General features: G+C 48.5%; 4 protein-coding genes across 6 annotated transcripts; 3 read left to right on the top strand and 1 right to left on the bottom strand.

Annotated features, from left to right (window-relative positions):
- The first annotated feature begins 3,124 nt into the window (after positions 1 to 3,124).
- Positions 3,125 to 5,215, top strand: LOC112878025. Of its 3 annotated transcripts, none has more exons than XM_025942422.1 (4): positions 3,125 to 3,811; positions 3,890 to 4,498; positions 4,596 to 4,766; positions 4,836 to 5,215. In XM_025942422.1, the coding sequence occupies exons 1-4, from the start codon at positions 3,158 to 3,160 to the stop codon at positions 5,040 to 5,042; spliced, it is 1,641 nt and encodes a 546-aa protein (XP_025798207.1). In that variant the 5' UTR covers positions 3,125 to 3,157; the 3' UTR covers positions 5,043 to 5,215. The 3 variants fall into 3 exon arrangements, with proteins under 3 accessions (XP_025798207.1, XP_025798213.1, XP_025798197.1); XM_025942428.1 differs by having other exon boundaries at positions 3,125 to 3,374; positions 3,464 to 3,811; positions 4,596 to 5,215; XM_025942412.1 differs by having other exon boundaries at positions 4,596 to 5,215.
- A 70-nt stretch (positions 5,216 to 5,285) lies between these two features.
- LOC112878014 (protein disulfide isomerase-like 1-4) lies at positions 5,286 to 12,005 on the bottom strand. Its single transcript, XM_025942402.1, has 11 exons — positions 11,170 to 12,005; positions 10,795 to 10,957; positions 10,575 to 10,693; positions 10,390 to 10,470; positions 10,107 to 10,193; positions 9,944 to 10,018; positions 7,938 to 8,006; positions 7,771 to 7,851; positions 7,367 to 7,501; positions 5,785 to 5,841; positions 5,286 to 5,655 (listed from the first exon to the last, which is right to left on the bottom strand). Exons 1-11 carry the CDS (start codon positions 11,848 to 11,850, stop codon positions 5,488 to 5,490), a joined length of 1,716 nt encoding a protein of 571 aa, XP_025798187.1. The 5' UTR covers positions 11,851 to 12,005; the 3' UTR covers positions 5,286 to 5,487.
- A 7,280-nt stretch (positions 12,006 to 19,285) lies between these two features.
- Positions 19,286 to 22,736, top strand: LOC112888311 (FAM10 family protein At4g22670). The gene is made up of 11 exons (XM_025954554.1): positions 19,286 to 19,517; positions 19,619 to 19,685; positions 20,013 to 20,180; positions 20,268 to 20,355; positions 20,453 to 20,533; positions 20,646 to 20,710; positions 20,891 to 21,031; positions 21,345 to 21,461; positions 21,551 to 21,760; positions 21,867 to 21,924; positions 22,367 to 22,736. Exons 1-11 carry the CDS (start codon positions 19,408 to 19,410, stop codon positions 22,462 to 22,464), a joined length of 1,203 nt encoding a protein of 400 aa, XP_025810339.1. The 5' UTR covers positions 19,286 to 19,407; the 3' UTR covers positions 22,465 to 22,736.
- Positions 22,737 to 23,526: 790 nt separating this feature from the next.
- On the top strand, positions 23,527 to 24,179 carry LOC112877872 (NDR1/HIN1-like protein 26). Its single transcript, XM_025942251.1, has one exon. It carries the CDS (start codon positions 23,544 to 23,546, stop codon positions 24,177 to 24,179), a length of 636 nt encoding a protein of 211 aa, XP_025798036.1. The 5' UTR covers positions 23,527 to 23,543.
- The last annotated feature ends 352 nt before the right edge of the window (positions 24,180 to 24,531 follow it).

Genomic DNA, 24,531 nt, shown 5'->3' on the forward strand with positions numbered 1-24,531 from the left:
AGTTGATGTGCGTATCTACAGCCTGGATATGGTCTTGTGCCGCCTTACCGGCACAGTACCTGCTGTCAGTGTTCACACAGTGGAGGACGTGCAGTCACTGTTGGGCTAGAACCCTCTGACAGGTGAAGGGGCTGCGCTGACCCGCCGCGCCGTCGCCTCCGCGCACACTGTAGCAGCGCACGCCTCGGCTCTCCGGCAGCAGGCCATCATTACCCACGCGCGCACGGCGCTGTGAGTTGACTGTACGCCGCTCGCCCGTGCACAGTGCACAGTGATGTGACACGCCGCCTTGAAAACAGGCGGGCTTACCGTGGTGTCAGCATACCTGCCCAGCGTGTCAGTGGGCAAGTCATGCCCTGTCTTGGGCACGCGCAGTCCATCTACCCGCATTAAATGCGGTAGTTGGGCCGGTGCCCCGCGGAGGGCCTTCTGCCACGGGCACGTGGTAGGGCCGGCCCTGCGGTCACCACCTTGACGGCACGTGGCGGTACCGGACCCCTTCTGGGGGGACGGGGAGGTCCAGCCCCCTGAGGCTAGTCCGGGTAGACAGGCCCAGAGGGGCCTGGCTCCCACACGTGGCGGCGCCGGACCCCCTGGGGGGTCCGGGCCTGTGGAGGCCATTCCCGAGCATGCTGTTCTCATGGGCACGTGGAGGCGCCGGACCTATATGAGCACGGGGGGGAGGTCCGAAGACCATGATCCCAGCTTGTCAGGCCCGGGCCATACGCCCCGTCACCCATAGGACCAGGGCGAGGTCACGGATAACCTTGCGCCCATCTGGTTGGGGACCCTGTCAGACGACTTACTGACAGACGGGGCCCGCAGAGAGGCAGATCTCCTCGCAGTGGGCCACCACGACCTTCTGGTCGTTGAGTAGTTCCTTGGCGATGATGGAGGATAGACGGCCGAGCATGTGGTGGCGCACGTCCACCACGATGCGCTTGGCGCACACGCCGGAGCCGGACACCATCGCGCCCTTACCTGTGAGGCGGTAGTGACGCGCTAAGGGTCTGGACACCCTAGCAGGAGGTACCCCTGTCCGTATGTACCGACAGCTCTTATATGACATTTTAGCTTCAGTAATGTTTTCTTCTCTAGAAAAAATATTTTGATATTTAATACCATTTTATTTCTATCACAGCATGTTTATAAATATTTCTATACATGGTAAAATTATGGAAACTTCATAGAAAAGCTCTTTTATGACATTTTAGCTTCAGTAATGTTTTCACCTCTAGAAAAATATTTTGATATTTAATACCATTTTATTTCTATCACAGCATGTTTCGTTGAAAATAGATAGATAATATTCATTTAAATTACTGAGAACATTATAGAAAATTACTTTGTCCATAGATTCACCATTGAAAGTTGCTCATGACCAGAACATGGCCATAAATTGGTTTATTAAATTTATTGTTCCTAACTTGTCAGAGCCATGTCATTATGAATAGCAAATGTATCGTTCTTGCAGTATAAAATTTATATATGGTTGAGGGACAGAATGGTTACCATTTTAAGTTCAGTGTAGAACCTGAGAATGCATGAAGCAATAAATCTTGATTTAATCCATGATCATAGCATTAGCTAGTATCATTTTTCCTACCAAACTACATGAGTAATTTTGTGTAGTTTAAATGAGATGTTTATAGATTCAATGAAGGAAATACTTCACACAAGACAATTGATAGAATCTGATCACTATTATCATCCATACCAACCATGTTGCTTTGTGGTCCAAAACTTGATTTATACTCGATCAATGATTGCCCTGTAAAGTTTGTAAAAATTGTTGCACTTATTTTTAACTTGCATTCATGCTTGCATACATTTAGAGCCCGCAGTAGAGGACGTGGTTGATAAATTAATTGCTGAACTGCAAGAGCAGCAAGAGCTAAGGCAATAAGCTAAACCAAAGAAAGACCCCAAGGCTCAGAAAATTAGCAAGCAGAACAAGAGTAGGAAGAAAGCAAGCCCCGGAGCATATCATTTAATTTCAAAACTATGCACCAAACTATTTATGCATTAAATTTCTAGGAGTTGATAGATATACAATCCCTATCGGGTGAAAACGATAAGGAAATGTGTGTAACAGCTCACAAGAGGCCAAAATCGGACTAACGGGTGCCCAACAGGAATAGCCAAGTTCTTTGAAAATTGTTTTTAGTGTCACCAATATTTGGAATCATGCTCTAACGGGAGGAAAGAAGAAAAGGCTCATTAACGGGTGAAAACGGCTCCGGGCGAAAACAACCAAAAAATCTGTGTTGTAGCTCACGGGAGGCAAAAATGAGTCGACAGGTGCTTGCCATGAAAACGTCCAAGTTTTGCAGAAATGGTTATGAATATCACCAACATATGGAATCATATCTAAACATGAGGAAATAGCTCATAAACGGGTGAGAAAATGGCTCAAGACAAAAATGATAAAAAAAAATGTACTATAGCTCATGGGAAATTTAAAACAGACCAATGGGTGCCCACCACGAAAAAGTCCATGTTTTGTAGAAATGAATGTAGAGGAGGGGGAGAAGAGCCCCCTTTGCACCTGTCCTTGGTTAGGGATATGTTTTAGCTCCGTTATTATCTCACTGTAATACCGTATCCCATTTAACTTTGTCCATCTAACGACTTTTCATTCTCCACGCAAAAAATACAAGAAAGCGGTCTGGCCGTACCGTGTTTACTTACTGGAAAAATTTGTAATATAAGATCTGTTTTGGAAATAGCATCAGTTGCCTAGCTTTTTTTGGATGAAGAAGCATCTAGATTTCACTCTTTAATCTGTGACAAGTTAAATCCGACGGGATTCATTGGAACCCTCCTCGCAAAAAAGGTTCCTGATAGGAAAAATGAGTGCCATATAGATCTGCAAGTCAGATGGACAGCCACGAAGCAACAGCAACGTGACTCCAAATGACTACCAGTACAGTAGCGGGGAAGAAAATATCAAGGAAAATTAATGCTGGCTGGCTCCTACTGCTATGACTTATGAATGGTGGCAAACTTCCCAAGGCAGCGCAGGCAGAAAATGGGCAACAACAATTCGTGAGGTGATCGAGGTGCATGGTAGTTGTAGATAGCAGGTCAAGCAATCATCGCATCAGTCGCGTGCCAACTCGCTGTCAAAATAAACACGGCTTCTGGACTGGTGAGCATGGAGGGCTGCTCGTTTCTCCCGTTCCCACCTCACCATTCAGTCCGTCCTGCGCCCCTCACCTTCCAATCAGCTTCAGTAATTACTAGTGTCGATCACAGTCTGATCCTAACAGCAACGCGTGACACGCCACAGTTAACCAACCATGGAAGCTGCAGAAAGCAAGCAGCAGCAACCGTCGCCGGAGGTTGCCATGGCTCATCACAATCCAACACAGGTCACTCGTCGACTTCATTTCTTCTCTGCAACATCAACTCCACGTTTGGCTTCCCATCGATTTGTTTTTTTTTCTCCCTCTCTCTGCAGTCTGCGCACGCGCAGGGGCCGGGCATTAGCAGCTCTACTCTGCCAATGGAAGACACGGACGAGCTTCCGATCCAACATGGCGGCACACTATCTGCTGAGGACCAAAAGAAGCCACTGTCGGTGACGAGCTGCCTGCTGCCAGCACGCAGCCTGAGATCCACAGCAGCCGTTGCCCCTGCTGCTCATGCTCAAAGCCAAGCCGACGGCGATCTCTGCATCCGGTCGCTGTCCTTCTCCAAGCTCTTCAGCTTCAGAATGGCCAGGGCGACGTCATCACTGTCCACCTCGGAGTACATTGATCAAACTGATCCTGATGCCGCCGCAAGCAACTGCTCCGCTCTAACTCCAGTAAGCACCCAAGACCTAGCAGTTGTTCTCTTCTCCACCGCCACCGTCTGCTAACCCATCTTTTTCCTGATCGCCAAGGGTAACAGCAGCACCAAGGAGGAGGAGGAGAAGCTGAAGCAGGTATGCCGCTCCCAGTCCGTGCCTACGAGCGGCAGGCGGTTCAAGGTGGCAAAAGGGTTGAGGAGAGTGGCGGACTCCAGCTCCCCCGGCCCTGCCCCAGCTGGAGTGTTCCGCCTCAGAGTGGTGCCACTTGTTCCTCAAACGGAGGCAAGCATCACTGCAGTCGTCGGGGAGGAGGAAGCAGCGGTGGCCGCAGAAGACATTGCGGTGGAGGAAGCGGTGTGCCGCATCTGCATGGTGGCACTGTCGGAAGAGGCGGTGCTGAAGCTGGAGTGCTGCTGCAAGGGTGAACTGGCCCTGGCGCACAGGGGATGCGCCATCAAGTGGTTCAGCATCAAGGGCAACGGCACTTGCGACGTCTGCAGCCAGGAGGTGCTCAACCTCCCCGTCACCCTGCGCCGCCTCCATGACCATCCATCCATTCAGGCTCAGGGTGCTCAGCAGCAAGCCGATCCCACTGCCACCACCACCAGCAGCCGCGGCCGTCGGTACAGAGTGTGGCATGGCACACCGATCCTCGTGATTATCAGCATGCTCGCCTACTTCTGCTTCCTGGAACAGCTGCTGGTTGCTTGCTGCACCTTCTCTCCGTTTACCTGGCCATTGCATAATCCTGTCAAGTGTTCTACCAGATCCACCTAATGAACCCCCGAACTACATCCAGGTTGGCGACCATGGGACTGCGGCTCTGGCCATCTCCTTGCCCTTCGCCTGCGTCCTCGGCCTCTTCTCCTCTCTAACCACAGCAAAGATGGTGTCCAGGAGATATGTGTGGATCTACTCTGCAGTGCAGTTCCTCTTCATTGTGCTCTTCACCCACCTCTTCTACAGATACGTAAGATCCTCTCTGTGGCCACCCAAACATCAATCACATCTCATCAAACACGCTTATCTACTGAACCAGGTGCGGATGCAAGCTGTGATCGCCATCATCCTGTCCACCTTCGCCGGCTTCAGCATGGCCATCTGCACCAACTCTGTCCTCCTCCAGATTCTCAGATGGAGGGCCAGGCATGTGGCATCGCCGACCACAACCACAACTGGAGAAGAAGGTCATGGTTCCAGGGAGCCACCGGCGGCAGACCTTGAGATTGCTTTGCCTCCATCGTAGCTCGCTTCACTACCATCCAATCCTCTCTAGTTTAGTTCAGTCCAGCACCAGCTCCCCCTCCAGCTAGCTATGTTTGTATATAGCTCCATCTTTTGTTTGCTGAGACCTTGTTGTATGCATGAACCGTCCTTTCTGGCTTTCTATGGTACTAATCCGTGACAGTGAGCACCACATCCCTCTTTCCCCACCACATCCCTCTTTTCCCAAAACTGAAACAAAAGTAAAGGCATCAAAACAAACATATAAAGGAAAGGATTTGCTTTTTATTCGATCGTATCCCGATTTGTTCCCATCTGACTTGTCCAAGTCCTCAACTGACCACTTTCTACTTGATCGATAACCAGTATTGATTTCTCCTATTCCCTCGTCCAGAAAGGGAAGATTGCAGAGGAGGATCCACCTCAAAACTAACAGCCAGCACTAAGCTGCGTGGTACTTCAATGCCCTACAATTCGTCCTTCAGATTTGTACCAGAGCTCCTCACACCCTCTGTTTGAGTGCTCCCGGTTCTCGCCTTTGATGAGTCTTGGCGCTTCAACTTGAAAGGGATGCTAGCATACTTCTTGATGAATTTGTACATCTCTACAATGGTCCGGTCCCCCTCAAAAGTGATCTGAAAAGTATAATAAGAACAAACCAACACATTGAATCAGTCAATGTTCATATCTTAGGAGACACAACACCATACACTTCCTTGTTGCCTGGTCAATTAATACCCGGTTCAGGAGAGTTAAGCACTTACAGGTTCAAAGCTTTTCTTCCCAGCTGGATAGAATAGAATCGTGGGGTATCCATCAGGCTGTAACAGGAAGCACGTGTCAATTCTGTATCATGAAAACTAACGCATATGGGAAAACAGTTAATCAAATTACCATGCATTGACATTCAAGAAGACAACCTAATGAAACTACAGCAAAAACTATCTGCAATAAGAGCCTTGCTTAAAGGTTCACCATGTGCGTTCACGTCACTTTCTCTTTCTGCAGGAGCAGAGTCCGGCGGCATGTTGCCTGCCAAGTCGAAGCGCCTGAAGTTCCTAACACCTGACGAGATGGCCGATCGCCACGCAAAGGGCTTGTGTTATAATTGTGATGAGAAATTTTTCTCAGGGCACAGGTGCAAGAAGCTATTGCGCATCATGCTCGACTACCCTGACGGCGGTGGCAGTTACGAGTCCGACGAGGGGACCTGAGTTCAAGCTTCGCTATCCAGCTTTCAAGCTCAAGGACAAGCTGTTTCGCGAGGGAGGGAGAGATGTCATGCTCAGTTACGTGTGGACGAGGCCAGCACCAATCCTAGATCAAGTCGAGCATGTAGTGGAGTTTGAGTCGTTTGAGTATAGATTGGTTTAGAGATAGGAATTTGAGTCTTATGTGAGAAACCTGTGTTTGTTAGGAAATTTGGATAGGAGATTGAGTTGGAGTCAAGTAAGGAGTCTATACGGGGGCTATATAATGCTCCTAAGCTATTCATGTTAATCAAGAAAGAATTTACCCCCAACATATCCCGAGCCTCGTCTTTGGGCGCGACGCAACACGGCACCGCCCAAGTTCAAGCATCCGGGTCAGCGACCTCCATCTACCCACTACTACAATCTACGACCTAGACACCCATCCACGATCAGCTGTGACAATGTATGGAGGTGCAAGTGAAGCAGATACGTTGCATCACAGGTCTTAATACATAGTGCCAACATGACGACAAGTTTCTCTCACAAGCATTGAATCAAAAAAATCAAAGTGCATGAGCTTCCCCAAGCATTGCTTGGAAGTAGATAGTAAATACACTCTGACATGCATGCAGCAGCAGACCAAGCTCAGATCCATATTCTTTTGTGCACCATAAGAGAGAACAACTTTGAGCAAAAAAAGAATGGCATATGTAACTTTCATGTGTCTGACAACTACAGTGTACACGCATAGGTTTCATGACTACTGATAGCATAGCCGACAAAGTTTGTATACTGCAACGCCTCCCAAACTTAATGCTTCCACTGTTCTTTTGTTATATTGCATGCAAACGAATCCGTGCAGTACAACATGACAAACTGTGAATCAATATGTTCAGAATGTTTCAGTTGGCTATAGATATTTTCATCACAAATATGTTTCCGGTATTACAATTTTTATGAATCCTAGTGGCATAACAGCAACACAACAGTTACAAATCCTAGTAACATAAGTTACAAAAATGTAAAGGTCAAAGCCACATCTCAGATACCATATAAGGTTTTAAAAACGTTAAATATAAAGGAGGAAAGCCATAGCCATTTTAAGAAAATTGATGGTCAGCCAAAATCAACCATCAAAGGCAGTAATACATACCTTGGCACGTGGATGCTCATTGGTAGTTCCATCCATTTTGGCTATCACAAGGGAGTCAATGCCACGTAGATGCTTAGCTAGTTTGTTGTAAGTAGGCTCCAGTGATTGACAATGCCCACACCACGGTGCATATATCTGCATCCGGAATGGCACATCATTATGGACGACAAATAAGTCTACTTTCTTAAAGACATGATTGCATGGTGTCCCCTCCTTGGGGCATAACTATGAGTTTGTACCCCTTTTTTCCATGTTGAACTGTTGCCCCTGGTTCGTAAGCGAAGTATGGGATAATGGTGCGAAGTTTTAAAAAAAGGAGGGAAATTCATAATTAGCCCTCAAACCTGGGGGCATGTGGTGGGGGGGTGCAACCATGCAAAATGCCCCTTTCTTAAATGTCATACCTCCAGAAGGACATCTTTCGATTCATCCAAAACTATCAGATCCAGATTCTTCCCAACAACAATTTTGATATCACCATCATTCTGTATGGAAACGCAATGTTGAATGTCTAAGTGAAGTATTCTGAGTGTAGAAAGGGGATATCAGATAATTCTCAAGACTCACTCACAGATTCAGGTACTGGTTCAGACTTGTAGAATGGTGTGAGCTCGTCTTCCAAGAAACTTTCAGCGAAGTCCTGTGCAAGAGCCGAAAAAAATTGGAGGTACTAAATAGATGGGGTTTCTTAAAGAAATTCGCCAAAATGTCACCAGTAGACTGAACAAAAAAGAAATTATCGTACAGGGAAGTGGTAATTTTGATAAAAAGCATATTGCAATCTGTTTATCAGAGTATTCATATGTTAGTTAAAGCATTGCATATAATATCACACTAAAAGAAAAGTGCAAAAAATGCACCATTCTTAAACATGTACCAGCCTATGACTAAAAGAAAAGTGTAAAAAAAAATGCACCATTCTCAAACTGTACCAGCCTATCCAAGGGAGAGGGTCATGCTGGTGTGCCATATAGGCAGGTACATGTTGTATGCTAGAAATAGATAGCTCAGTCGATTAGCACGCTCTTCACTCTTCAATGGACTGCCACACTCTTGAAAATTAATATGGGTCCATATGTAATAGGGTATCAAATGGCGCATGCTTCTTAAAGTGCACTACAGACTACCTACTCCCTTCCTCCATCCCACTCGATTTACTCCCTCAAACTATTCAGTTGGTCCAATCTACCCCCTAATGAGATTTTGTCTTTTTTGTTTCTCCATGTATACGTTGAGTTTTAAGTTTAAACTTTGTGAGTGGATGGAGAACATGACCTTAATGTCGAACTTAGAGGATACATGGTTAACTCGTCAAAAGGATGAGGTGATCTGGAGGTTAGAAAAATCGGGGGGGGGGGGGGGGGGGGGGGGGGGGGGTGTTTGGAAGAACAAAATGCCGCTGAAGCTTAAGGTCTTTTTATGGCTTGCATTTCAGGATAGATTGCAAACCGGGGTGGCTCTAAAAAGAAGGAATTGGAAGGGCGATGAACGGTGCGTAGTCTGTAGAAAGAAAGAGGATGTAAATCATATCTTCTTTGAATGTGTCATGGCTAAATTTGTTTGGGGGTGCTTTAAGGAGGTCTTGGGTTGGGATCGCACTCCTAGAAACCTGTCTGATTTTCTCGCTAGTTGGATCCCTCCTCAGAGCCCGGGGTTTCATCTCAGAGCCATTCTTGCGTGGGCTTTGTGGACCAATAGGAATAAAATGGCTATCGAACACAGATTTCCTGCTTCGCCTATTGGTGTTCTGTACAAAATTGACTTCTTCTCACAGAAATGGGGGGTACTACTGTCTGAAGAAGATCGAGTCAAGCTGGAAGACCACAGGGTGAAGATGATGGAGTGGGTGCAGTACAACGGCGCGGAGACAAGACGCAAAGTGTCCGAAGATTTCCCTTAGTTTTTGTGTGGTGTGCGTTAGTTTTGCGTTTAAGCCTTTCTGTGAACTCTGTACGGCTCTGGTTAGCTGGTAGCCCCAGCGGTGGTTCTGTAAACAAACAATCGCTTTCTATAAAAGCCGGAAGTAATTCTGTTTCAAAAAAAGAGTGGATGGAGAACATGATGCCTTATGTTAGAAAATACTTAAGAATTTTACATGGTTATTTTCATAGGTTAGGAATATTTAATATAAAATTTATCCTAATGATACAAAATTGCATGAAAAGTAATCGTGAAAAATTCTTAAAATATTTTTCTAACATCGGATATCATGTTACAAGTCACCTTGCAAAATTTGAACTTAAAACTCAACTTGTATACAGAGAAACAAAAAAGAGAAATCCCATTACGTGGTAGATTGGACCAACTGAAATAGTTTAAGGAAGTAAATCGAGTCTGAATTTGTTCGGGGGGTTAAGCAGACAAAGTGATTTGGTGAGGGTAGTAAAATGGACTTTTTCCTTTTATCAACAGAAAAAAACACATGGAAAGAAAAGACTAAAGTCAAGTAATGGTTAATGAAACACACAAGTCAACTTCGGATTAGTAGCATAACGAACATTCTCTGTTAACCATTAGCGATAGTTGAATTCTTAATTCTCATATGGTGCGGAACTATGGGCATATTTCAGCAATTACCTTAATGGCATCCAGTGACACTTCACCATCAAGGAAAAATTTCCTAGCATCTTCATTCCCAGTGTAAGCAAGAACCTGCAGAGGCATGCAAACGGAATTTACCGAATGGTAACACAATTACATGAAGTGAAAGCCAATGATGCCAAAAACAACGAGGCCTTACAGTGGTCTCTTGTCCAGTAATACCAAAGTAGTTGGCAACTGGTTCACCAACTTCCTCATTGTCTCGCTCCACAAAGATAAATAATAGCTGCACGTCAACACACCTCATCAGTTTAGTACAACACACAAACACCAAGAAGTAACCAAGAGCAAAAAAAGAAGTAGCACAAGGAAAACAACTGATGAGTAGGATATGAATTTGAACATAGAACATGGAAAAAAGAAAAGGATTAATAAGGATAGGAAGTTCAAACAAAATTGGATGGGTCAACAGAAAGAATTACCTTTCCCTTGAATGACTTTGCTGCTTCCTTAAAGATGGGCAAAACTTTCGAGGACTTATTTGCAACAGCAAATAGTAAAATCTGATTTGCAAAATAATACAGAGCCTCAGCAAAGGAATAGCACATGGATTAAAAAATATGTTACAATGCAGAAAAGGGATCCTATTGTAGTCAACATGACATGCCTGCTTCTTGATTGAATTGCCAAAAATTGAAGGGGAAGTTTCCTGAGTTAGTGTAGTAACCAAAGGAAGCTTGTTTGCAGACACAAAATCGGCAATCGCTGATGCTTTAAACTCCCCATCTGCATGAAAACATTGGATTACAACTGTTAACACCTGCACAAAAATTGGAAGAGAAGGCTGGTACTGAAACCTAGAACAACTTAGAGATGAAGACACCTACCAAAGAAGGTCAACTTCTCCTCCTTCTTGAGCAATACTACGCATGGGCGCTTTGCTGCTGGGTCGATGTGGAAAAGCTTAGCAACATCGGGACTTGAAGTCTGATAAAAGTTGACGCTATCTTCCAGCCTTGAAGCAGCTGCAAGCTCATCACTGTGAGCACCCTGTAGAATTTGAAAAGATGACAGTAACTTAGTAAGAGGTACCCTCATTTGGCGCCTCAAGGTGTAGGAACTTTGCATGAGACAGTAGCATTTGACCAGGTTGAATTGGGCAGAAATTCTTATAGATAACTGGCTAGAGGAGAAATCAGTCTAGAAATGAATAGAAGAGCAATTATTAGTCGAGACTCGAGAGAGTGCGTGTGTTTTCGTACAGATAGCGAGTCGAGGAAGGCAAGGACGGCCTTGTCATCCCCTGTGAGTATCCTCTCGGCCTGGTCGACGGCGGTGATGTTTTGCACCCCCGGACCGAGCTTCTTGTTGATCCACTCGACGATGGCATCCTTGGTCCTCGCGCCGTTGTAGTCCTTGGGGACGCCGTCGATGAAGAAGAGGATGGTGGGGAATCCCTGGACGTCGTACTTCTGGGCGAGGTCCGTGTCCTCGGTGGCGTCGACCTTGGCGAGAGCGACGTGGCTCTGGCTGTGGTGGGCCGCAAGGTGGGACGCGGCGGCGGCGTAGTCCGGGGCGAGCTCCTGGCAGTGGCCGCACCAGGGGGCGTAGAACTCGACCATGACGTGGCGGGTGGCGGCGAGGAAGGAGGAGAAGTTGGCGGCGGTGAGGACGACGACGTGGGTCTCGTCGATCTGCGGCTGCTGGTCCAGGAGGTCCTGGTCCTCGAAGAGGTCGTCGTCGTCGCCGTAGTCGCCGTCGCCGTCAGCGTCCGGGAGCCATCCGTCGGGGTCGTTGTCGGGGATGTCACCGGTGTTGTCGATGAGGTACTGGAGATCCTCCTCCTCGTCCTTGCTGCTGCTGGTGGCGGCGCGGGTGGAGGGGTAGGTGGCGGCGGCAAAGAGGAGCAGCAGGAGGAGGGCGGCGAGAGATCGAGGGGCCATGGCTGGCCGTCCTCTCCCCAGGCAGCAGGGACAGAGGAGGAGATCAGGAGGAAAGGGGAGCGGGAGATCGATCCAGTGGAGGCGGATGGATTCAGAGTCGAGTCCACAGCGCTCTCCGTCGCCGTCGCCGGCGTGTCATCGGTCAACTCCTCATCATGCCTGTCACGTGCCCGACCGACTCCACCCCAGGCCTATACCTGAATGTTTGGCCCGGTGCAAACGGGCCGGCCCGCGGCCCGGCCATTTTGGCCCCGCACGAGCACGGCCCGGCACGGCCTTAATCGTGCCCGGGCCGGCCCGGAGCACGTCCAGGGCCATGCTTGGGCCTGGCCGTAAGCCCACGGGCCTGCTTGGGCACGACCCTTTTAGGCGCGGCCCATGCGGCACGGCGCTCGGTCTGGGTGGCCCACGGTGCACAAGCACAGCCCGAGCCCGGCCTGTTTGGCCCGTTTAACTATCCGACCCGGCGACCCCCCAGCTCCCAGTCCCAGGCCATTCCACCAGTCCCACTCCCCCCGACCCCGACTCCTCGGCTCCTCGCGATCCCGTCCCGAGCCCCACTCCAAACCCTACCGCGCCACCACCGGCGCCGGCCGCCGCAGTACCGCCCGGCTCCCGTCCGCCCTGTCGCCGCCACCCATCGAAGATGAAGCTCAAGCATCGGCGCCACGGTGGCAGCCACGAATCGCCCCTGCGCCGGGAGCCGGCAGCCCTGCGAGGAGCCGCCACCTCCTCCATCGGACGCCGGTGGACCCCAACCTCCTCCGTCGGGCGACCCCAACCTCTCCGCCACACCGCACGTCACCGGCCGTCGAGCTTCAAACACCATGTCTGGCGCTCCTCCGTCGTGGTGTCGCATCACCCAGATCCTACGCTGCGACCAGAACCCCTCCGCCGCGCCGGCACCTCCTGTCGGCCGCACCCCCACCTCGGCCACACCCTCAATTCCTCCTCCACTGCACGCCATGGCCGGATCTAGCTCCGGTTCCGGCTCCATCAACGACGATATTCGGGCCTGTGGGTGTGCCGGGGACGATGAAGACGATGTTGGCGACGACGGCGACCCCCTGTTTGGTGGTAGCCCTGGCACGCAACCAGACTCGACTGTCACACCCGATTTATAAAGGACATAAATCGAGCAGTCATATATGCGCCAGGATCAAGTCACGCATATATACAACAGAATCATCAAGATATCATAACACATACCACGAATAACAATACTATAAATCGTAAATGAATTATTTTATTACAACCGAATCAAGAATCGGTTCAAGAGTTGCGGAAGCGTAAAAGAGATACATGTAGAGCTGGGCGCCACAGGGACATCGACTGGGAGACAAACGCCTAGAAATCGTCGAAGCCGCTGACGTAATCCTCCACGTTGCCGGGCACTGAGCAGCAGTCGAAGATATCCAAGAGAACAGCAGAGTAGAGAGGCAAGTGTGAGTACAAACTAGTACTCAACAAGTATAACACAAACTATGAGGCTCTAGGGTTGGCTGACTCGACTGCATTAGCTTTTAGTCTTGGCAGAATTTTATTAAAGCTAATTACTACAAGTGGATGAATTACCATAAACCCGATTGTATAATAAATTAATCAATATTAATTAAGAACTACTGGGAACCATCCAAACCGAAACCATCCGGAAATCTCCCTAATCAAAGGTAGATAACCCCACTAATCAAAAGGAGGATCTGGGCCGCTCATGACTGTGAGCACAGCTGATATATCAGTTTTACACTCTCGAGAGGTTGCACAACTTTACCCACAAGTCGTGAGCTACGCTAGTTGTTCATCACACTTCCTTAGGTGAGATGGCTAGCAAGCACACTACGAGACCGTTACAAAGGATCACGTTGGTAAGGTGTAACCGCTAAGGATTTTGGATCAGCGACGATGGGGCCCACCTCCGGGGGTACAAGCACACAGCACAGACCAAGCCGGAGGAGTAGGGACCATTGAAGCCTACCACCCCTCTTGCCCACGCAGGTAAGTTACTCCCGAACCAACACGACCTAATTAGTAAGTCAAGACCGTCCTATTCCAGTCTTGTGGTTGCGCGGTTGTCCCAGGTTGTCGCTCTATGAACCGGTCCTTACGGAGAGTGGCCAACCAAGCACTAAGCACCGTGCTGGCCCCCTAAACCAAGTTCCTAACAAAACATCTTTTAAGAAGACGTGAGCCACTCAAGCACACAGCACAGAGGGCCGCCCTCAGGATTAAGTTGCATATAACCATTAATCAAATTAATTAAAAGGACCGAGGTGTGTGAGAGCGCAGCACCTAGCACAACTAACCAAAATGCAACCCAAGGTATATATATATATAAAGGATAAAGGTGGCTAGAAAATCCTTATAGGCATACAGAATTAAAATGCAATATGAAATTGTATTAAAAAGTGATAGGAGGTTCATGTTATACTTGCCTTCCTCGAAACTCTCCTGCTGCTGCTCAAACTGCTCAGAAGATGGCGGCTCCTGGTACTGCTCCGGTGGCTCGACGTCTACTCACGATCGTAATCATCAAGCATGGTCCACACATGCACACACATGCAAACAAGGACAAAAGATAAGAAACAGTACAACATTACATCAAAACAGCACACAAGACTAGTCTAAAGCTATTCTACGCGTTACAACGATCGCGCGGACATAAAGAACACCTAAAACGGAGCTAGAACGTGAAATCTAGGGCTAAAACAAGGTACAGGGGCTTTTCTGTAAGAAAACAGGGAAAACCAGGGGGTTCTGTGCAAAAACCGAGGGTCTAAATGTAATTAAAGGCTAGACGCAGGGGCTAACCCGCTAAAAACCCTAGGGCTGGACGGCGGGTACTAATTCCCGGAAGCTCAGGGGCCTAAAAGCATAAAACAGGACTTAACCGTAATTACTTTTGAACTAGAGAGTACTGCGGGTTGATTTCTCCAAAAGACAGGGGCTCTTTAGCAAGAATACCGAGCTGAAACGGTATCTTTTATTCTGGGCCGAAGGATTTGGATCTGACGGTTTGGATCTATCACGATCTGGATCTAATCCTGGCGGTTGGATTTGAACTGTGCGGCTTGGATTTAAAAAGGAGAGCGAAACGGTATTGGAGGATCTGATCCGCTGGATCTGGATTCAAGGGCCAGGATGAGATGGGGTTAGGATCTAATCGGGAGCGTCCTCTTCCGATCGGGCGGCTCAGATCAGCCCACGCACCGAAGCGGTACGCACGGACATGGTCGCTCGGATCACGATCTTACAGCTCACATCAAATGAGTTCGCGACCTAATCTCACACGTTCACCATCGATCGGACGGCCCTCGCGCGACGCCGGCTCGGGCCTACCGGATGGGTCGCCGGCGAGGTGTTTCCATGGCGGGCTTCACCGGAAGTTCATCGGAGTCGACCGGACTCGGTCCTCCGGGGCTCTGGGTGGTCAGGACTGCGCCGGGGAGAGAGAGAGAACGACGGCGAACCCGTCTGGGTAGTCGGTGCGGCGGATTGGGGCCGGGTCGGGTCTTGCCACGGCGAGCGGCGGCGACGGAATGCCGGGGTGGTGTTTCGGCCACTAGAGTGCGCTACACGACACTACAGCACGCGCAACAGGAAGAGGGGCGTCGGGTATTGCTCACCGAGGGTCTGGATTGGTCGGGGCGGCGTGCAAAAGCGTCGACGGTGACGTCCGGCGGCGGAAACCGATACTGCGCACGCGAACGGGTCATTGTAGGGGTGCCCCGTGCCTGCTGATCCGTCGAGGGAGTCTGTGCGGGACCTGTGGAGGTGTAGAGGAGGTGAGGAAGGTCCCGGGATCGCCGGCATCCAGGAATCGCACGACGGACAGAGGGCTCACCGGAGTTGCTCACGCGCAATCCTGGCGGCCGCAGGGGACGGGGTTGGAATTGAAGCTTCAGAAGGGTTCCTGGGCACGTGGCGAAGCTGCGTCGTGGCTCGACGAAGTCTGCGGTGCGGTGGAGGGGCGAGCCCACGGTGGAGCAGGGGCGCCGAGCGGCGGAGCAAGGCGGAGGGGATTCTAGGGTTTGAGAGCGCCGCCAAGACTGGGGACAAGACGCAGGGGGTCGGGGTCGCTAGATAAAGCCCGGCCAGGAGTCTCGTCGTGCGGGCCCAGGGGGGAAGCTCGCCGGGGATCTCGGGGAGGAGTTGAGCGCCGGAGAAGAAAGGGGAAGGGGAGAGGAAAGGCGTTGACAGGAGGGGCCCGGCGGTCAGAGAGAGAAAGGAGGGAGCGGCGCGCGAGTGGGGAGGCCGAGCTGAGGGAGGAAATGGGCCGGGCGCGGCCCACGCGGGGGAAAGGAAAGAGGGGAGCGGCTGCTGGGCTGCGGAGGAAAAAAAAGAGAGAGGGGAAAGAGATGGGCCGAGCGTGGCCCATGCGGGATAGAGAAGGGGAAAGGGAAGAGCTGGGCCGGGCTGGTAGAGGGTTTGGGCTGCCTTCTCCTCTTTCATCTTCTTTCCTTTTCCTTTTCTATACTCAATCTATTCAAACCAAACTATTTGAATTCAAACCCTATACGCTCCACACAAATAAAACCAATGCGCCAGCATGAATGCACAAACAAGATGATCCTATAATAAATTTTAATTACTTGCGTTTTAAAATTACTTTAAATGCAAGGTAAATTAGAGAAAGCCCTGGAAAATTTATTTAATCTCAAATAAATTCCTTAAAATTTGGGGAAATTACATTAGGGTGTTACATCTACGCTGATCGGGAGCCGGAGCCCTACCTCGAGAACCGCGAGCACCCAACCTACTGGCACCAGCAAGAGGCAAAGAACGTTGACATCGGATGTTTGGCAGTATTTGGACCCGCTCGATAAGGACGTCAATGGTAAGACTGTGAGGTATGGCGCTAAATGCAAATTCTGTAAGAAAATATTAACCGCTAGATCTAGTATAGGTACCGGTCATTTGGGAAGGCATGTTAGGTCTTGTTTACGTAAGCAACAAGCTGCTACTACTACTAGTCAAACAAATTTGCATTTTGCTTATGATTGCCATGTGGCACACTTTGAGTATAACCCTGCAGTAGTTAGAACTGAATTATGTCGTTTGATTGCTAGGCTAGATTTGCCTTTGAGTCTTGGTGCTTCTGTTGAATTTGAGGAGTACATAAGGAACGCTCATAATTCTAGATTTGTACGTGTGTCCAGGACTACTACTTCTGATCTTGATGCTTATTTTATTACCAAAGTTGCTAAAGTTAAATATTTATTGTCTGAAGCATTTTTTGTGTGTGTTTGACATCTGATATATGGAGTCACAATGCTAAGGAAGACTATCTTTGTGTGTGGTTGTGCATTTTGTTACTAAGGATTGGGAGTCAGAGAAAAGGATAATTGGTTTTAGGTTGATTGATTGCTCTCATTCTGGAGTTAACATTGCTGAGAGAATTTTACTTGCGCTTGTTGACTATGAGTAGACATCCAAAGTGATTTGCGCTTTGTTGACTATGAGTAGACATCCAAAGTGTTATCTGTTACACTTGACAATATTTCTGTTAATGCATCTGCTATGGATGAATTAACTCCATCTTTGTCATCATATGTTGGCTCTTCTTTGTTATATCAGCGTTGTGCATGCCATATTATTAATTTTATTGTTAAATCTGGTCTGAAACAATTGGACACATATTTGGAGGATTTTAGGACAGCCATTTCCTTTCTTAATTCTTCTAACCAGCGCATTATTTTTTTAAAATCACATTGCTTGGCTGCTAAGGTTGATCCCCGTGAGTTTGGTTTGGACATGAACATTAGGTGGAACTCAACATACCTAATGCTCAAGCACCTTGTGCCATACAAGGACACGTTCTCTGTTTTTATCCACACAAACTATAAGGGTGGTAGTGGTACGTTGCTCACACAGGACCATTGGTATGTTGCTAAACACATTCTCAAATTCCTTGAACAATTTTACAAGTCTACAGTTTCACTTTCTGGTATTTACTATCCAACTGATCCATTGATGATGCATGCTATTATTGCAATTGCTAATCACTTGAATCAATATGAAAATGATAACCTGCTTAGAGATGTGATTGTTCCTATGAAATCTAAATTGTTGAAGTATTGACGAAATATCGCAATGTTGTACTCTTTTGCTTTCTTTTTGATCCTAGAGCTAAACTTAATGGTTTTAACAGTACTTTCTGAGTTGCTCAATCATAATTAGGGTTTAGGAATGAGTTAGAAATGATGTTAATCTACATATTACAATGATGTTAGAAATGAGTTAGCTAATCTGTTTACAAAGTATGATTCAAAATATGGTGCTTTGAGGTTGCAAAGGCCTTCGCAGCTTACTGCTGCACCAGGTGATGACCCGACAGTTTGGGGTCTAATTTTTCATGGTGCACCTGATTCTTTTGCTGCACCAAATCCTGCTAGTTCTTGGCCTACAATTTCAGCTGCTATTTCTGAGTTATCAGCTTATTTGATAGTGATTCGTTTAACCAATATGATGCATATTTCCATGTTCTTAACTAGTGGCATGATCATAAACGGTCAAACTCTGTTTTATCTATTTTAGCTAAGGATATCATGACCGTACCTGTTTCTACAATTTCTTCCGAGTCTGCTTTTAGTTTGAGTGGCAGGTTGCTTAATGACTAGCGTCGAAGCCTAACTCCAGCTCATGTGGAGAGGTTGAGTCTGATCAAGGATTGGAAGCAAGCTCATGCGAGGCAGCAAAACAACATGCAGAACAAGAAGCTCGAAGAAATGATGGAAAATATGTTCTTAGATGAGGATTGATCCACCCTTATATGTAAGCTCATCCACCCTTATTCTTCAATTCGGAGCTTGTTCAAGTAACAAATGCATTTCTTATTTGCATTTTGCAGATTAAAGAGCTCATACTCGAAGATCACTAAAAGGGTTGGGTTGTACTCTTTTTCCCTTTAGAGTTTTATCCTCATGTAGTTGAAATGGGGTTTTACGTAAAGGTTTTTAACGAGGCAACCAATTTTGTATTGAATTCTAAACAATCCTTTGTAATAGCATGGTGATCTTGTGCCTTGTGCATTGTGCTTGAATATGTAATCTATCTTGTGCCTTATGCTTTTTAATAGCATGACGATGTAAACAACCCTTCGTAAATTCAGATTATGTGGAAAAAAAATTAAATTTGTTGCTGCATGCCTGTATTTTTTAACTTTAGGAGAGGTGGGCCACGGGCCTGGCCCGGCACTGTAGCACGGTCCGGCACGGTTAACTGGACGCGTGCCGTGCCCGGGCCTGACCTCCCGGCGGGGTCCGGGCCGTGCCAGCCCGTCACGGCCCGACTTGCAGGTATACCCAGGCCAGGAGTACAAGGGAAAACAAACACCAACCCAGCCCAGCCCAGGCGCCACTGGCCCAACGGAGCCCATAACCGGCCCACGGACTGCCCAGTCACTCGCTGGCAGAAGGCACTAGAAGAAGAGGCGGCGGCGGCGGCAGCCGAGCACGAGCACGAGCAGGGCCGAGCCATCCCTTCCCTCCCCTCAAAACCCTAGCGAGCGAGCGAAAACCCAATCCAGCAAGGGAAGCGAAGAAGCGGAGGAGGAAGACGATGGATGCCTCCAAGGCCCGCGAGCTCCGGGAGTTCGTGGAGGCGTGCAAGAAGGACCCTTCTCTCCTCGCCGATCCCAACCTCGCCTTCTTCAGGGATTACCTCGAAAGGTCAGCAGCTTCCCCTCCCTCCCTCCTTCTTCCGGTTCCTTCGATCTGTATGCCCCGCGTCCATCTCATCTGATGCATTTCCTCCCTTTTATTTTTTGCAGTTTGGGTGCCAAGATCCCCGCCGCCGCCGCCGCCGCCGCCAAGGCCGCCTCCTTCGACAAGCCCAGGGTAATATTACCCATCCGTCTCTGCGACTCCTATCATCCCATGTCTGATTCCACTCCGCATATAAACCCTAGTACCGGGTCCGATCCTTCTTTTTTTACGAACAGAAAATATAAATGAAATCTGCAGCCTCTCCTCTTAGTTGAAGTTGCAGGCAAAAGTAAAGAATTTTCTTCATTGCAAAGAAAGTGTGTTGTTTTTTTAATGGCACTTTAGGTGGAATTGCTCTGTGGCAGTCACACCACACATATGGCTCTTTCCAATGCCCGTCTTGTGCTCCCATTCCAAGGCCCCTTCTTTAGTCCCTGCTGGTTAATATGCACACTGCAGAGATCTTCCATGGACGACATTGATGATGACGATGACGACGACGATGAAGATCTGGATATGAGGGATGCCACTCCTGAGCCAGATGAGCTCGATGAAGAGATTGTTGAGTCTGATCTTGAGCTTGAAGGAGACACTGTACAATCTGACCATGATGATCCACCACAGAAGGTAGCATTCTCATGCCACCAGCGTCCTTTCCCTCTGTTGGATCCTCAGCCACAAAGGAGATGTGTTAATCCATATTTGCTGTGGCAGATGGGAGATCCTTCAGTTGAGGTAACTGAGGAAAATCGTGATGCCTCTCAAGAAGCGAAAGGCAAGGCTATGGAAGCTATGTCAGAAGGTACTTTTGTTTTCTCCCACGTTGATATTTTTCTTGGCTCACCACCTGGACATGTTTGATTCACAAATCCGTGCCATTGCTGGTCTTATCATCACAGGAAAACTCGACGAGGCTATTGAACATCTTACCAGCGCAATAGTGCTGAATCCGCTCTCAGCAATCATGTATGGTACTAGAGGTAAGCGGCAGACATTTTATGCTCCATACATATCAAATGCTAGCGCCTATGCATGATGACTTACTCATGTGACAAGTACTAATCCTGTTGTGGAATTCTTATGTTTATCCAGCATCTGTGTTTATAAAAATGAAGAAACCAGCTGCTGCCATTCGTGATGCAAATGCTGCTCTGGAGGTGATAGCTTTATCTCATCAGTGCATTTCATTTTTTTTGCTCAAGCAAATGCTAGGTAGCACATGCTTAGGAGATTGCAAGAGGCAGGATTGAGACCTAAAAGGTTAAAGCATTTACTCTTGTTAAAGATACTGGACATGACACACCTAACATGCCATTTTATTTGCTTCTTCCCCCCAGATTAACCCGGACTCCGCGAAAGGCTATAAAACACGTGGAATGGCTTATGCCATGCTTGGCAAATGGGAGGAAGCTGCTCGTGACTTGCACACAGCATCTAACATGGATTACGATGAGGAGATCAATGCTGTGCTCAAGAAGGTGATTGTTTCTCTTTTTGGAATATAAGTCCATGTTTGGCCCCTCAAAAGTTCATTTTGTCTAATGTTAACCCGAACTGAACCATTTAGTATGGTACCTCAACTACCAATACTGCTTAAGTTTTACCCCTGATCATGTTTTCAAAGGCTAGCCTGAAGGACGTGACTTGAAAACCACTAAAGTCGGGCTCCGGGGTCAAAAAGCAATCAGTATTGATAGTTGGGGTGCCAAAAATGGACTTTACTTAGAACTAGGGTCTTTATTTACATGACAATATTACAAGCTCACTATCTTGTATTTTGTAATTTTGAAGGTGGAACCCAATGCACACAAGATAGTGGAGCATCGCAGGAAGTATGAGAGGCTGAGAAAAGAGAGGGAGGAAAAGAGGGCTGAGCGTGATCGGCTTCGTCGACGCGCAGAGGCACAGGTAATTCACACTAAGGCAGGCCTTCAGGAATTTACTTCTGAAAGCTACTACTTGCATCTGAACTAATGCCTTGTGTATTACTTTACCAGGCTGCTTATGAACAAGCCAAGAGGAAGGAGCAATCGTCAAGCCGCTCATCAGGAGGCTTTCCTGGAGGGATGCCCGGTGGAGGTTTCCCTGGAGGAATGCCTGGAGGAGGTTTCCCTGGAGGGATGCCTGGGGGTTTCCCTGGAGGTGCCATGCCGGGGGGTTTCCCTGGGGGTGGTCCTGGTAATGTCGATATGAGTAAAATCCTGAATGTAAGTGCTTAACAGCTTGCTGATTTCCTCATTTATGTGCATTGTTGATCAGCATTTGGTGGCACATAAACCTTCCTTGTACAATGATCTGCTTCTTGTATACCAGGACCCTGACCTGATGGCGGCGTTCAGTGACCCAGAGGTCATGGCTGCTCTACAAGATGGTATGTTTCTGGCTTCCCGCACAAATCTAGTGATGCTAGTTTACTATTCAAGTTTGGCTTCCTATTTTCTGTGGTATCAGAATAGGATTAGTTGTCTTGGTCATATTCTGGTGTTAAATACTGATTTTAGCTTTACGGCAACAGAATAGATAGTGCTAGCGTGGGTTGTTGGTAGGGCAAGTCAATGATGGGTTTGGTTGTGACTTGAGAAGAATTTGTTACCAACAGTCTTCTTCTACTTGTATACAGTACTAGTTAGTGACAGTGGCTTGTGTTCATAGCAATAGTAATCCTTGACAGTCCAAGGTAGTTCTAAAAGTTAGCATAATGGTTCCCATTCAAGCGCAAGTAGATATAGCTTACATGAAGCTGGGACGGGCCCCTGTTTTCCTTGGTTATAGAATCTGCATGCAAGCTCAGTGTTTTTAATCCTTGGTTGCAGTGATGAACAATCCTGCCAACTTCGCCAAGCACCAAGCGAACCCCAAGGTGGGCCCTATCATAGCAAAGATGATGGCCAAGTTCAGTGGGTCCCAGTGAAGGTTGTGTGCCAGCCAGGTTCCGCGGGCAGCAGGCAAAAATTCCTTGGACAGTCAACAGGTGTTCCCCTTTTGTGCATCTGGGTGTGTTTAGCTTGTGATGAAGAACATAAGTGGGTTTTTTTTCCTGTGCATCTGGAGTTGCGTTGAGCTTGTGATGACAAACACTAGTGGGCTCGGTGGGGATGCTCATTCACTTCTGTTAGTGCCTACGACTAGCAGAGAATACTGGAATGATTCACAGGTGGTATTACGGTTTGGTTACGTTCTTGATGTCTCGTGCTGCTGAGTTATGGAATGCTTATGCGCTGGTGGTGAAGGCGGGGGTCGATTGTTTGTGTTTGTGTGCGCATGGTACGTGATCTTGATGCTTGGAACTAACGAACGTGGTTGAACAATATAATGGTGGATCCTGAAAGCTGTTGCCATCCTTTTCCTTTGGTATGCATGCAGTCCCCATAGAAGAAAGCAGCAACGGAGGAGAAAGCTTTTTTTTTTCTCGCCTTGGTATGTGTATGTGCGTGTGCTTTATTTTGCCCTTTATCTGTTTCTCTTGTGGAGTGCATTCTATCCCTGCACGATTGCATAGTACCTCACGATTCAAATCACACACAAGGAATCCAGCTTTCCTTTTGGAAAGGAAGATAAGGACTTGATCTTCTTCTTCTTCTTGTTGTATGTGTTGTTACTTGTTAGCAGCTGCTGCTAACACTAATGGCCTTGATCATCAAACTAGCTAGTCTTTTTTTTTAAAAAAAAAAGATTACGGGAGCACCACTTTGTCATTTAAGCTGGGAGAAGAAGCAAGTTACAGAGTTCATACTAGAGCGATATTACATAAAAAAAGGATAAAGTAGCTAGTCCATAATGCATTATCTTGACTATATACCGTGGGCAACCGTAGCTGCTTTATTATGTTCCGTGTATCATTATTCATCCATGGCACTGCAACTTTAGGCATGCAGCATCTCATCTTGTCGTCCCTGGGTCCACTTGACGACACCACATCAGCTCTAGCTAGTCTCCCTGGGTTGGGTTGCCAACATTGCCTGCTATAACAGCGAAGGAGATCAACCATCCATGTCCCTGATCACGGGTGATCCTGAGCAGTCCCCCAGGGACTGCTCCAGGTCCAGATCCTCCTCCTCCGGGAAGCACCGCCGCCTTTGCCGGGTGCTCATCGCCGCCTCGTCGACCGTAGCGTCGTTGGCGTCGCTTGCCCTCATCCTGTGGCTGACCCTCCGCCCTTCCAGCCCGCGCTTCTCCCTGCTCGCCGCCACGGCCACGCTAGACGACGACGCCTCCGCCGCCACCATCATCGTGGACGCCGCCCTCATCGCCCACAACCCCAACGCCCACGCCACCGCCCTCTACGGCCAGCTCCGGGCGAGCGCCTCCTACGCCGGCGTGCCCCTCGGCGCCGGCGCGCCGCTGCCGGCGCTGGAGCAGCCGGATCAGGGCGACGCGGTGCTGTCGGCCCTGCTCACGTCGTCGACCTCGCCCTCTTGGAGTTGGAGGCCGGCTCCTGGCCGGCGGGCTCTGCTGAGGGTGCGCATCGAGGGGCAGCTCCGGTGGAAGGTGGCGTCCTGGGTGTCCGGCAGGCATGGGCTCACCGTGGACTGCGTCGCCGCCGTGGTGCCGTCGTCTGCAGGGCAGCAGCAGCAGCAGCAAGTGTCATCATCATCCCCCTCCCAGTGCGCCACCCAAGTCCTATGATATGTGATTAGCTATCCAACCTGTAGCCGCTCAGCGGTGGCTATCTTGGCCGCCTGGGGAACCGGCACATTGTCAGAGCTGTCAGCCTTTGCATGCCGATATACCTTTCCGTGTCCGTGTATTCTCGATATACACTCACAAATACCTGGGCCGCCTTACAATACTTTCTACGGTATTCAACATTAAAAAATAATGTCCACCCCCTCCCGACTCGCGAGGCTTGTCTGGGGCGCCGCCGCACCGCTCCACGCCCTCGCGCCGTATCCGTTCCGGGGAGTAGCCGCCGTATCTGTCCGTGCTGTTCGGCGGCAAACAGGAATACCGCACAAGCATTTTAACCCAGGTACATCCG

This window comes from Panicum hallii, chromosome 1 (assembly GCF_002211085.1).
Source record: "Panicum hallii strain FIL2 chromosome 1, PHallii_v3.1, whole genome shotgun sequence".
NCBI lineage: Eukaryota > Viridiplantae > Streptophyta > Magnoliopsida > Poales > Poaceae > Panicum > Panicum hallii.

Bases quoted from the DNA above. Each gene is read 5' to 3' on its own strand.
- LOC112878014 (XM_025942402.1), bottom strand. From the start codon at position 11,850: ATGGCCCCTCGATCTCTCGCCGCCCTCCTCCTGCTGCTCCTCTTTGCC. The intron at 8,007-9,943 runs GTAATTGCTGAA...GCTCTTGCACAG, and splicing joins TGTCACTGGATGCCATTAAG to GACTTCGCTGAAAGTTTCTT. The intron at 7,502-7,770 runs GTATGACATTTA...TTCCGGATGCAG, and splicing joins CGAAAGATGTCCTTCTGGAG to ATATATGCACCGTGGTGTGG.
- LOC112877872 (XM_025942251.1), top strand. From the start codon at position 23,544: ATGTCCCTGATCACGGGTGATCCTGAGCAGTCCCCCAGGGACTGCTCC.
- LOC112888311 (XM_025954554.1), top strand. From the start codon at position 19,408: ATGGATGCCTCCAAGGCCCGCGAGCTCCGGGAGTTCGTGGAGGCGTGC. The intron at 19,518-19,618 runs GTCAGCAGCTTC...TATTTTTTGCAG, and splicing joins TTCAGGGATTACCTCGAAAG to TTTGGGTGCCAAGATCCCCG. The intron at 20,534-20,645 runs GTAAGCGGCAGA...ATGTTTATCCAG, and splicing joins AATCATGTATGGTACTAGAG to CATCTGTGTTTATAAAAATG.
- LOC112878025 (XM_025942412.1), top strand. From the start codon at position 3,158: ATGGAGGGCTGCTCGTTTCTCCCGTTCCCACCTCACCATTCAGTCCGT. The intron at 3,812-3,889 runs GTAAGCACCCAA...CTGATCGCCAAG, and splicing joins ACTGCTCCGCTCTAACTCCA to GGTAACAGCAGCACCAAGGA. The intron at 4,499-4,595 runs GTTGCTTGCTGC...AACTACATCCAG, and splicing joins GCTTCCTGGAACAGCTGCTG to GTTGGCGACCATGGGACTGC.